At 31.8% G+C, this 12487-nt stretch overlaps 1 protein-coding gene across 1 annotated transcript in view; it reads right to left on the bottom strand.

Moving 5' to 3' along the window:
• LOC139485951 (uncharacterized) overlaps positions 1-12487 on the bottom strand; it is a 55340-nt gene that overhangs the window by 15896 nt on the left and 26957 nt on the right. Inside the window, exons 11-13 of the mRNA XM_071270631.1 lie at positions 10699-10899; positions 7278-7493; positions 4075-4219 (exon numbers count right to left, since the gene is read on the bottom strand). Of these exons, the coding sequence (XP_071126732.1) occupies positions 4075-4219; positions 7278-7493; positions 10699-10899 (562 nt within the window). The remainder of the gene's footprint in view (positions 1-4074; positions 4220-7277; positions 7494-10698; positions 10900-12487) is intronic.

Below are 12487 nucleotides of genomic sequence, written 5' to 3'. Positions count from 1 at the left end.
TTTGTAATAATTTACTATGATAAGAATTTTGTTTACCAATTTAGAGAAATATACCCGGTTCTTAAACGTTTTACGTGGAAAAGACGATACCAGTTTAAATTCTCAAAAACCTTTCATTTTGATTTTTAAAAAAATCCTTATAGATTTAATACATATGTGAAGTAGGCATTCGTAATAGCTACATATCAGATCATTCACACTTGTAGCGAGAAATAACAACTAGATAGTTTGCCTTTTAATACCAACATGTTCTTCAGTTTAAAAAAATGGTTTCAAGAACAGGTCTATTTCTGTTAACCGAATTACCATACATATAGATGACGCAGCAGAAAAAAGATTGAAAATGTATCCTAAATAAGGGTGTGAGAAATTTGACAAAAATACAGTTCCCAAGGTTTCAAACAATTCTTGGTCAAAATTATTTATTATAGTTTGACTACAAACTATATTTTCCTTAAAATGAACCTTGTAAACTGTAAACTATGTACATGTTGCATCGTGTCATCTTTACTATGGACCATTTAATTTTAAGGTTGTTATCTTGTAGCCAACATATATGATATAAAACATGATAGTTCATATCAAAGTTTACTCATATACAGACATGTGTTTGTGCATAATAACTGTGTATTTATATATATGTAGGAGTATGTCACAATATATATTTGTTCTGGTTATATTATTACATATGATATCAAATATTATTAATATTGATATTATATCAATGAAATCATTATGATCATACTTAATTCATACATATAATATGTAATAGCGTATTATGCTTACAAGCTTTAGCGTACTTGATAATTGCGCTCGAAGATAAATGGGTCATTCCAGTTAATATCTTCTAAAGGGGGTTTGATGGTCCTTTCTGAGGGGTGTAAAATTCATACATCTTAGGGGTGAAAATTTGGTTTTTTTCATCTGACATGTACACTTATACCCAAAAAACTTCTGAGGGTCATGCAGAAGTAAATAATTTAAAATAAGTACATCTGAGGGGTTTCAAAAATGCCTATGTTAGATATTAGGGGTGCTTCTGAAAGTAGACATGTACGTATCATGCATTATCTGGTATTGTATTTAAAATTCTGATGGGTACAATCCTTTCTGTAAAAAATTCTGATAGGTCTTTTTTTCCTATGAAAACCCATCCAACCAATATGAACAGAAACCCTACATCTGATAGGTCTTAATTTTTAGATCTGATAGGTAGTTTTTCATGATGTTTTTTTCTGATACGTATAAACAAAATTCTCCTCATCCATCCCCACCTGTCAGAAATTAACTGGAATGGCCCAATGTATAAACATATGCATTTTTTAAAACACAAGAATACCTGCAACCCTCACAAGGTTTATAAATGATTGTTGCTCTATTTGCTATACGTAGTTATTCTTACAAGTTTATTATTATATTGTAGTTATTACGATTGAGGAAAAAATCTATTCATAGTTTGAAAAGAAAATGAAGAAATCAGATATTAATACTTTAACTTTATTTACAAGTAAATACTTCGATCATATGTTCAGGTGTTAAATATGACTTGTATAGAAAATTCCCAAAACTATTATATAATACAAAAAATGTGTTGAAAATCACATCCCTGCTTTGGCTGCAAAGCACATGCGTATCAATTGAAACTTTCATTCTTTATTAAAAAAAATCGAAAAATATCAGTTTTATAACTTTCTACAAAGAAAAGAGATTTATTATCCAAATACAATTTTTACAGTTTCCTATTTGTTTTTTTTTTTCTTTTCTCAATTCAGATTCCTTGACTGTACAAATAAAATATGAACTATGGTCATAGATACTCACCAAATAAAAATAATATCTACTAATAAGTAAACAAAAGACATTTACAAGTATTACTAAGCTAAAACTATCTGAAATATTGTCATTTTGCATGGGCATATTTAAGTTGTTGTAACTTATTGTATTGCACAGTGGCAATTTTGTTGACGTAATAAGATATTGGTGTACATTCAAACAATAGTATATAATAAATAATAATAGATAATGATACATTTATTTTAATATTGTTTCACATACTGATTGTACATTACACAATACATAATATAAATGTACATTACACAATACATAATATAAATGTACATTACACAATACATAATATAAATGTACATTAGGAAATTCAATGAAAAACAATGCTGTTGGATTATGAGACACATATTTACAAACCATTTCAAATTTATATGTTCATAACATTTCCTCAAACTATCGTTTTGGAAAATTATAAATATATTTATCATTTAAATTAATTTTTACAAATTTTACAATTTACAAATTCAATTAATAAATCAAAATGATCGATCAAAATGACTATCATTTAAATTCATTTAAATATCACATTCCACAAAGTAGTAGATTTACAGGGATAATCAAACTTTAAAAAATAGTATTTAAAGTAAATATAACGTTCGTTTCACAAAAGTATTACACACACCTTTGCTTGAAAATGCTATTCATAGTAACTGTTTCATCGAATTTCGAATCATCGTTGAAAAAAATTTGTTCAATGTAATTTGAACATTTAGAAATTAAAAGCCATCTGAAGTCATCACAGAGTACAACTTAAACGAAAGTACTTTTCGATCCAACACATTTGTTCTTACAAATACACAAAGTTTGTTATAAACAGGAATTAGTGACCTGCCATACTTTTTGGGGTCGGTAGATAACTGTAGGAATCGGTACACTGTTATGTTTATATATAAGCGTACATCGTGTAAAACAATATAAAAAAAAACAACAAAAAACAACTGCCTAGCTTCACATACAACCGGAGATTAAATTTATCTAATAAATAAAAGAATTATAACAGGTTTAGATCCAACGCTGCTATTTTCACACAAGTTCCCACCTTGTCGCACATAAGCATGGATAACATGACTAATGATTTTATTAAGGTTGGGAAATGTCCGAGTCCGTTTAAAATAAAAATAAAATTCAAATATCTCCATTAGAAAACAAAATTGCAAAGACGAAAACAAATGTAACTACGGTTGCTTGCTTCAATATCTTCGGAACAAAGGGAACAATTTGAAAGACCTAAATACTGAAATATGTCAAAAATCCATATTTATAGATTTTTTAACACTTTCATGTATGTAAATATTTCAAAATGGAAAACCAACTTTTCTGAAAGATGTTTGTATACAAAAATAAGGAGATAGAAATGATTGACAATGGGACAACTTAAGCTGAAGTGAAGTGGTTGTAAGTAATGATAGGCGACCGTATTGCCTTCAACAATGAGAACAATCCATATACGGTTTAATCAGCTGTAGAATAAAATGGCCCCTATTGATAATTATACGTTGTTGTTTTTTAAAGACAAAGGAATCAACACATTTTTTTTTCTCGATTTAAATTACTTTATAATCATAATAGAAGGTACAATATCATAAAATAAATTCTATGAAAAAATACAAAATTTAGTGTCCCCATCTGATATCTGACAAGTAAGTTTGTCTTATGAATAAGTGTGTTGTTTCGATGCTGTCTTGTGGTGGAATACCTTAGATTTCCGTGTCGTCATCAAACACATTCATGGCTATATATCGGGTAATTCAAACACTTGTTTCTTCGAAAAGAAACAACTGTTCCTTAATTTGAGCATGGAACGAATACTTTATATCACGAGCTATAAATGTGGATGCAAAAAATGAAAAACTAAGCGAATTAATTTGTTAATCCAGCATTGCACGACAAAATGTGTTCTATTTCAGTAAATAACACGTGCATAAATATAGATGAATCGTATCCAAGATCGTTGGATTGCGTTTATGCTACAGTTCATTAATACTCCGTATTTAGTAAAGAAATGTAGCCTGCGGCTTAAAATGCACATCATAGGGAAAACTAATGGGGAAGCATTACACAATAAAATACAATTCTTTTAGTATGACTTGTTTTCACCAATAGTATGTGAACTTTGCAAATGTGTCGCAGTAGCAATCATGCCACATCTTTTTGTTTTAAAATTGATTTTAAAAAGTTTAAGTTTCCTCTTGAAATAATTTTGTTGCAATGATTAAGCTTAAGTATTACCTCTGTTTGTAGTAACAGTTCTCTCAGTATGAAAGATCCAAGAAATCCAGTAGCACCTGTCAGTAAAACTTTTCCATGTGTGTAGTTTCTGTTATTGTCTATGTTACTTTTTTGATACCAAAAAGCTTTTATCTTTTGATCGAAGCTACAAAAATCAATAATTAAACTAGAATTGCCATTGCAAGCAATAGCGAATGTTACCCTTCCCCCATTGCCACTAAGCGGCAGCCATTTCAAAACAACTTAACAGTGAATGTAGATCTATGAATTGGTATATATCTTTCCGTAAATTTTCAGTACAATGAGAGCATTGTCAAAAGTTTCACATTTCTGCTGTTTTCATGGCAACGGCAGCCATTTTGAAAATTCCAAAGTCAAAAGTCTCATCTATACCTGCCAGTTGACAATAATATTAAGTTTCATTAAGTTTGGAGCATTTTGAAAATATTTGACATCGCTGCAGTTTCCATGGCAACGGTGGCCATTTTGGAAATTCCAACTCCAAAAGTCTCATGCAAACTTGACAGTCAACAATCATAGAAAGTTTCATGACTTTTGGAGCATTTTGAAATTTTTGACATTTTTGACATTTTGCTAGTTTCTACATGTATGGTAACACAGATCATTCTAAATTTCTAAAGGCAGATACCACATTGGTACATTGGAGGGAACATATCATCAGAGTTTCAATGGATTTGACCTACCATTTTAAGAAAGTAAATGCCACTTTTTAAGGTTTTTGAAGCATTTTGACCATTTTTGCTTTGTTTCCATGATAACGGTAGACATTTTCCAAATTCCAACGCCAAATTGCACATCTTCCAATGTGTGAAGTTTCATTAAATTTGGAGCATTTTGATATTTTGGAAATTTTTGGTGTAGTTTCCATGGCAACATAGTAGTTTCAATGAGTGCCAAAAATCATCCAAAACAAGTATATAGTGGGCACATACATTATATCAAAATATAATGATTCCAAGTATAGCATCTCCAAATAATTCACCAAAACCAAACAGTGGAATTTTTCACATTTGTTCCGTTTCCATGATAACGGCAGCCATTTTTAATGGTCTTTTGACCTACTGCAACCCGAAATTTTGTGTTCCTCATTATAGTCAACTATCATTAAGATTGGTTCCATTGTCGCCAAGAAAACTGCCGGACAAAATCATTGGAAGAATAATAATAATTGTAGTAAAGAAACAGAGGAAAAGCAATATGTCACCCGACATTGTCGATCGGGTGACATAATTACATGTTTAAAACCATACATACTCATGTTAAAAGAATGTACCTTTCACGTAATACATAACGAAGAAATTTAGAACCTGCATTGATGGAGACAATATTTGTTCATAACTTGTAAGAAATTGTATCAACAGAATATTTAACACAATTATAATAATAAAGATTAAACATTAGTCATTTTCTTAGAAGTGATAACACCGGGGAAGTATTCATTGGAAATTATTTAAAATTGTCATTTTTACTTGATTGCGTCTTTAATGTTTATAGTTATCCTGGTGACAGTATGAAACATTCTCACACAATAAAACAGCAAACACAAAGACATCTTCCGTCACAGTATACCAAGATCGCATCACGATCAGTGCGATCTAAAATAAATTCAGATCCTCGTGAGATCGCGGCATGTTTGATGGTATAAACGTATAGTCGTTTTATAAGCGTTGTTTGGTCGCAGTTAGAATTTAATTGTCAATAAAAACAAATTCAGATTATAGTGAGGTCACGGTATGAGCGACATTGTTATTTCCACGATGCTACTATGTCCTCATTATGCTTCCGCAACGAGCTCGCTACGATTAAACACGCTTATTCACGATTATCATGATCTTCATAGGTTAATCACGTTCCCAATACGACCATATCACCAGGTATCCGATTGCAGCACAATCTTACCACGCTCTTTGTACGATAATAGCTTGCTCTTGCTACGATAATTCTACGATCTTACCACGTTCATTTGGCGAGCTAACTAATTCCAATTGTCATTAATACTTATAATTATCGACAACAGCACGGTCATGCCACCAGCAACGACAATAATTAAGCTTTCGCTACACCCTCGCTATACGATGGTACAGCGAACTTTCCTATTTTCCCACGACCTTCCTGCGATATCGCTTCGATTCTTCCACGACCTGACTTACAATATCTTGGAATATTCTCAAGCGATTCGGGAAGGAGCTTAATTAACGTTAAAACAGTTTTCTACTAAAATGTAATTTTGTTCAATTATAAGGACTAGTTACCCATGTCTACTAATTCTATTTGATATACTGAAATTTGATGACAAAAGATCTAGATGAGCATGCAATTTTAAGTGTACATAGTCAGTATAGGAATTAATTTCAAATGGGATTATTTAAATTATACAATAATTGCATGTTCAACAACAAGATCACTATGAAGGAAGCTCATAGCAACAAAGTACTGCAAATACCTTGTTTAGCGGTTCCTTTATTACATATGCCTTTGATTCAACAGACTTGAGTATATTTGTTTAAATTTAGAACCAAGTTTATTTTCTTAATTAATAATTAAAAAGATAAAACAAATTATAAAAGACAAACATTATATAACCATGCATCGAGATGCGGTCGGATGAGATTTTTGAAAATATGAATAAATGATTAATGAAAACTTTTTAAAATAGATATCAAAAATAAAACAGTAGAACATTCTCTTTCATGTAAGTGTGAATAAGGAAATTTATTTTTAAAGAAGAAGGGGAAGAAAGGGAGTATTTGTTTCTTTTTGAAAAAGTACCGTAACATGTATAAATTGAACCAGAAATTATTAACAACAACAGAACTGTATTTTTAACGAAATAAAATAATAATAATAGGGTTCAATCATTTAGATGATATATGTATACACGTTTTAAATAGGAATTATAGAAACCGCTATAAACGATTACACAACATGCCGGAAATATATCGCATTGTGTAAATCATCAGATAAGCGAAGCTCTCTTCACAAAATTGCACTTTGTGAACCAGATTATCTTTCTTCTTTTTCTTCAGAATACTATTATGAGTACATGTATGCACTAAAATAAACAAATGCAAAAAATACGCTATTGCAGACACTCTTTAACAAATAATTCCAAATAGTAATAGAATAAATAAGACGAAATTGCTTACTGAATTACAAATTTTTAAACATTAAACAATCCTTACCTATTTATATTCCTCAACTTATGTCTGTTGACTTCATCCTTCAGATTGACTGTCAATTCGGATCTAATGAGTTCTTCCGTCTTATTGTTTTTCTTTGCTTCTATATACTGACTCAGTTGTTTAATGTTTGTGTATATGTATAAGTCAGAAACACGTAGATCAACTTGAAATTCTTTTTCTAATTTTGTAATAAGCTCTGCCGCAAGCATCGAATTTCTGGAAACAAAACATGGTTCATCTTAATATTTCTCAGAATAATATTAATTAAAACAGACTTCAGAGTGCTTAAATGTTGAAAAAAAGTCCATACAAATAAGGAACAAGGAATGCTTGAGTATAGTCCGGCATGTTTGGAAAATGATTGAGGCTGACGATCATGAAGTTAAGGATGTACACCTCTGAGGAGCCAAACATTTCTAGATAAAACTTTTTTTCTAAACCTGATTTTTTTGGTTTATATGACTGTAAAAAAACAATAAGTGAAGAAAAATTATATGGTGGTGCTCTTCTTTTTTTGCTTCAGCCCTTTGGAAGAACATAATTTTGATGATTTTTCCATTTTTTATTAATTTTTACCAATTTTTGGGCTATTATCGTGAAAAAAAATCAAAGTTCCACAATAAACTTTTTTCATACTCTCAATAAAGATGAATGGACCAATCTGAATAAATTCAACTAAAAAAACTATAGGTAGGTGTTAATATAAGAAATTTTTATCATATGTTGATGCTTTTCGTTTCAAATTTACCATGTTGTCATTTTTGTAGATCTGTGAATTTTCTCAGTTTTAAGAACAAAATGCATATTATTTCAACTTGATATACATGATTGCAAAAAATACATACAGTATCTAAGAAATTTGAAACGAAAACGTTATAAGGGATGTACATGTTTCTGGTAAATCATTTTGTGTAACCCTCACACATTCTCTCAAAATTTTGGCTAAAAAGACTGACTAGATTAGTAATATAATCAGAAAATGTTATTACTCAAAAACTACGTATTGGAAATACACAATTTAATTATGATATTTATCAAATCCATTGCTATTTTCCACTTTTGACTATTGTTTTGGAAATAATTTTAGAACGAGATTTCAATGAGACTGGATGAGACTGAAACGTCAGAAGAGTTCTTCCTTAAGATACAAATTTAGCAGATGTTGCTTAATTGAAAACTATCTAGTAATGAAATGTAAGGCAACTGGTCTAGTCCGGTTTTATATACTTGAACTTTTGGATTTGTTATCAATAACAACAATACCACCACATCGTATGAGGTGATCATATAGTTACGTGTATTAAAAAAATAGATAGCGCACTTATAGTACATGATACACATTTGTAAATATGTATTATATATTTAACTACTCAAATGTATAACAATTTTGATATAGTGACTTATTTAATTTAACGTTATCTTTAGATAATCTTTAAAAGGTTGAGACTTATGATTTTTTTGTTATACGGATTAATTCATTAAATTGTTGTAGATGAAAATATGTTTAGCATCACGTCTAGTGCAAATCACCAACCCTATCTTGCTCCTTAATGATTAAATGTTATTCTCTCAATTTTTTGTTTCGCTCTACATGTTCTAGTCAATAGATAGTAATTATTGTTTGTTTACTCCTGCAGAAATGCTTTGACTTGTCATAAAATTTCCGAATCAATTATTAAAACTCATAAACTTTCATATCTATGTATGACGCCCATTATCACTGTACTAGTATACATATTATTTAAGGGGCCAGCTGAAGGACGCCTACGGGTGCAGGAGTTTCTCGCTACATTGAAGAGCCATTGGTGGTCTTCGGCTTTTGTCTGCTCTATGGTTGGGCTGTTGTCGCTTTGTCACATTCCCCATTTCCTTTCTCTATCTTATTGAATTATACAAAATATTTGGATAAAAGTGTCAAATATAACGTTATTTATTAAGAACATTAAGCAATCAATTTTAATACTGTTATCCTCGTGTGCATGTACTTTGAAACATAAACGTAAATGCAAACAGCAAAAATATCACAGGTGTAGTGATTGGACATCAGCAGGGTAAACATTTAAAAGTGATATTAGTTTCATTACCACTTTCACTTACAGCAGAATATTTCAACATCTTAGTTTTAACAATTTGGTTGCATCACGTCGTTATTTGTATGATATTCGCAAAGTGGTGTAGCAGATTAATAATCCGATAAATCAACATTGAAGTAATTTACATTTTTGTTTGAGTCATTCATTTACAGATACATGTGTTCGGAATTGATAATTGATTAAACAGATCCTACAGCTTTGATCACACCTTACCGGATACCATGTACGGACGCCTAACGAATGAAAATAAAAGTTGTCCGTTGACAAAATTGTTATCCATTGGGAGTCTGTTGATGTACTGACCATATACAACGGACGAGTAAGGAATGCATAACGGACACACACCACCGGGTAAGCAACGTAGGTGAAACGGAATCATACCGGACAGAACAGACAACACGGACACATAACGGAGGCATACACGATAAAACGGATGAAAAAGCTATACGGAAAAATTAAAGGCGGCAAAAATAATACTTGTAAATTGCATAAATATTCAAAATATTTCTGTGTAACCGGTTTATGTTTGTTCTTCAAAATGCCACGAAAGGGTAGTGTCTGGCATGAATAAGAGCTGATTGATAGTGAAGACGGGCCCTTACTGTAAGATCGATTATGAATTATGAAAATCCATGAACCTCAAGAAATCTGACACACTAATAATTGACATTCTTGAAACGAAATTTTCAATTAGCATGTATCCGTTTCAGATCGTTTCATCCTCCGTTTTATTCGTTATACGTCCGGAAGAAGTCCATTTCACATTCATTCAACGTCCGTTTTATCCGTTAAACATCCGGTAGAAGGCCGTTCGTGAAATTATGTACCAGTCCTACAACGTATGTATAACGGACAAGTAACGGATACAGACCGGAAACGAAACGGATGAGTACCGTACAAATCGGACGCATACCGGACATTCAACTGACATTTCATTCGTTGGACGTCCTTTGAAAGTTTTGAACATGCTTAAAATTTTCAACCGAACAGAACAAACGTCGACGGATAAAACGTACGCTAAACGAACATATAACGGCCGGACATCTAAAGGATAAGAACGGACGTCTAACGGACATGAACGGATTGAAAAAAAGTTATCCGTTAGGCAGCCGTTGGAGCTATCCGTAAAGGTGTGACCGAGGCTTTATATAAACAAAAAAAAAAAAAAAAACACTTGTATATTGTTTTCCTAACTTTACAAATAGGTTTGATAGAGAAGATATCAAATGTACATTGAAGCATTTTGCATACTGTAGTTAAATTTCAAAATTGTCAAAAACAGTAACGCATGCATTTAATTCGCAAATTTATTATTTAAAAATATTAACCCTCCTAATTCATGGAAGTTGTCATCCAACTGTATACCCCGGATGTTAAGGACTTCAAACCAGATATTCATGATATTATCAACTATTTGTTCCATGTCAGTCAGTTGAGTTGCAGTAAGATTATGGTATTTCTTTACTTCTTCGTCTAACTTTGATAAAGCGTTTTCATCTACTTTTCCTGTTGTTTTTACTATTGGAAGTCTACAATTTTAAAATGTTTGAATTAGTTTATCTTTCTTGAACTCTTTCATGTAATAAAAAAAAATCTGATATAACAATGCATGTATAAAAACCATTAAACATATTTATGAAGGGCTGGAGTTACGAAACTGTTGTCCAGTCATAAAAAATGCATATTTTGACTTTAATATTAATTCACTTATTTTTGTATTGTACTTGATATTCATATGATGGCGACACAATCTTTTTATCAGCCCCCAAGGGTGACTGGGGAATAGAAATATGGTCACTTGGTCTTCTCCCGACCGGCAGTAAAACGCTTGCTGAAGTGGGGCGTCCGTTTGGCTGTGCGGGATGTATCAAGTTCGCAGTCGCGTCCGGTCAGAAGGGGGACGTTAAATCCGGTGTCTCGTGTAAAGAGAGTGCAACGCTCTTTGCACGTTAAAAACCCTTGCAACAACTCTTTGAGAGGTTCGTAGGTGGCCTGTTGCAAGGCAAAATTTCTGTCCCTATCCAATATACTCTCATTTTCCAGTGGCAGTCCAAATTTCCCCGACCATCATCCTTGATGGCCTCTATTGCAACAACCTACCTATTGTATTTATTGTGAACTTGTTCTGAATATGCATGAGATATTTGCCACTGGACGTTAAGCAACCAACAATCAATCAATCAATCATTATATCAGTTTAATTGATATTTAAAGCTGGAATGATAGTAACTGATAGTAGTCATTTGATTATTTTACACCATTGCCATTTTGAATAGTATCTTTTGTTTCCTATTCTGACATCGGACTCGGACTTCATTTAATTTGTGTTTTACTTTGCTTTTTGTTGTGTGATTGTTTTTCTCATTAATTTTAAGGATAGACTAGGGTTGTGATCTTAAAAAAAATATGTCTAACCCGGTTGCATTTTTGCTTCTGTCCCAAATCAGGAGCCTTTAGCCTTTGTTAGTCTTGCATGGTTTTCAATTTTAGTTTCTAAATACATTTCGGAGTTTAGATTGACGTCCATAATCACTTATTAAAACTAGAATACATTTTTGTATAGGGGCATGCGCAGGCACGTCTCCGGTCGAGCAATTTTCGGGCGGCATTTCAGACCAATTGGTGACCTTCGGCTGTTATCTGCTCTATGGTCGAGTTGTTGTCTATTTGACACATTCCCTATTTCCCTTTTCATTGTTATCAGTTCACGACACACAACATTGCACACCTTTGTCCAACTTCAAGGCCGAGGAGGAGAATTAGTCGTTATTTCAACAGCGAGCAAATTTCAAAGTTCCCTTTTCAATAATTCATCATTAGAATGTAAGTTAGTCACAAACTTGTCATAACGATATAGTTTCTCGGTACTTATGCTATAAAGACATAGTATCCACTCCAACATAAAGTTATGTTCTGAGTTTTATTATTGAACAAATGTTATTGTTTTGTAGGTAAAAACTTATATAAAGTAATCGTAGATGTCATTATATACTAATAATCATAAATCAATGTTCTAATATTACCAAATTCTGTACTGATATGGATTTATCACTGTTTTGTAGTTGCTGGTCTTTTTTTCTCAATTAATTTTCACTAATGGGTTGGAACACTCCAATT

This window comes from Mytilus edulis, chromosome 8, assembly GCF_963676685.1.
Source record: "Mytilus edulis chromosome 8, xbMytEdul2.2, whole genome shotgun sequence".
Classification (NCBI taxonomy): domain Eukaryota; kingdom Metazoa; phylum Mollusca; class Bivalvia; order Mytilida; family Mytilidae; genus Mytilus; species Mytilus edulis.
The sequence above is the reverse complement of the archived record's forward strand: the minus strand, read 5'-3'. Positions and strand labels throughout refer to the sequence as shown.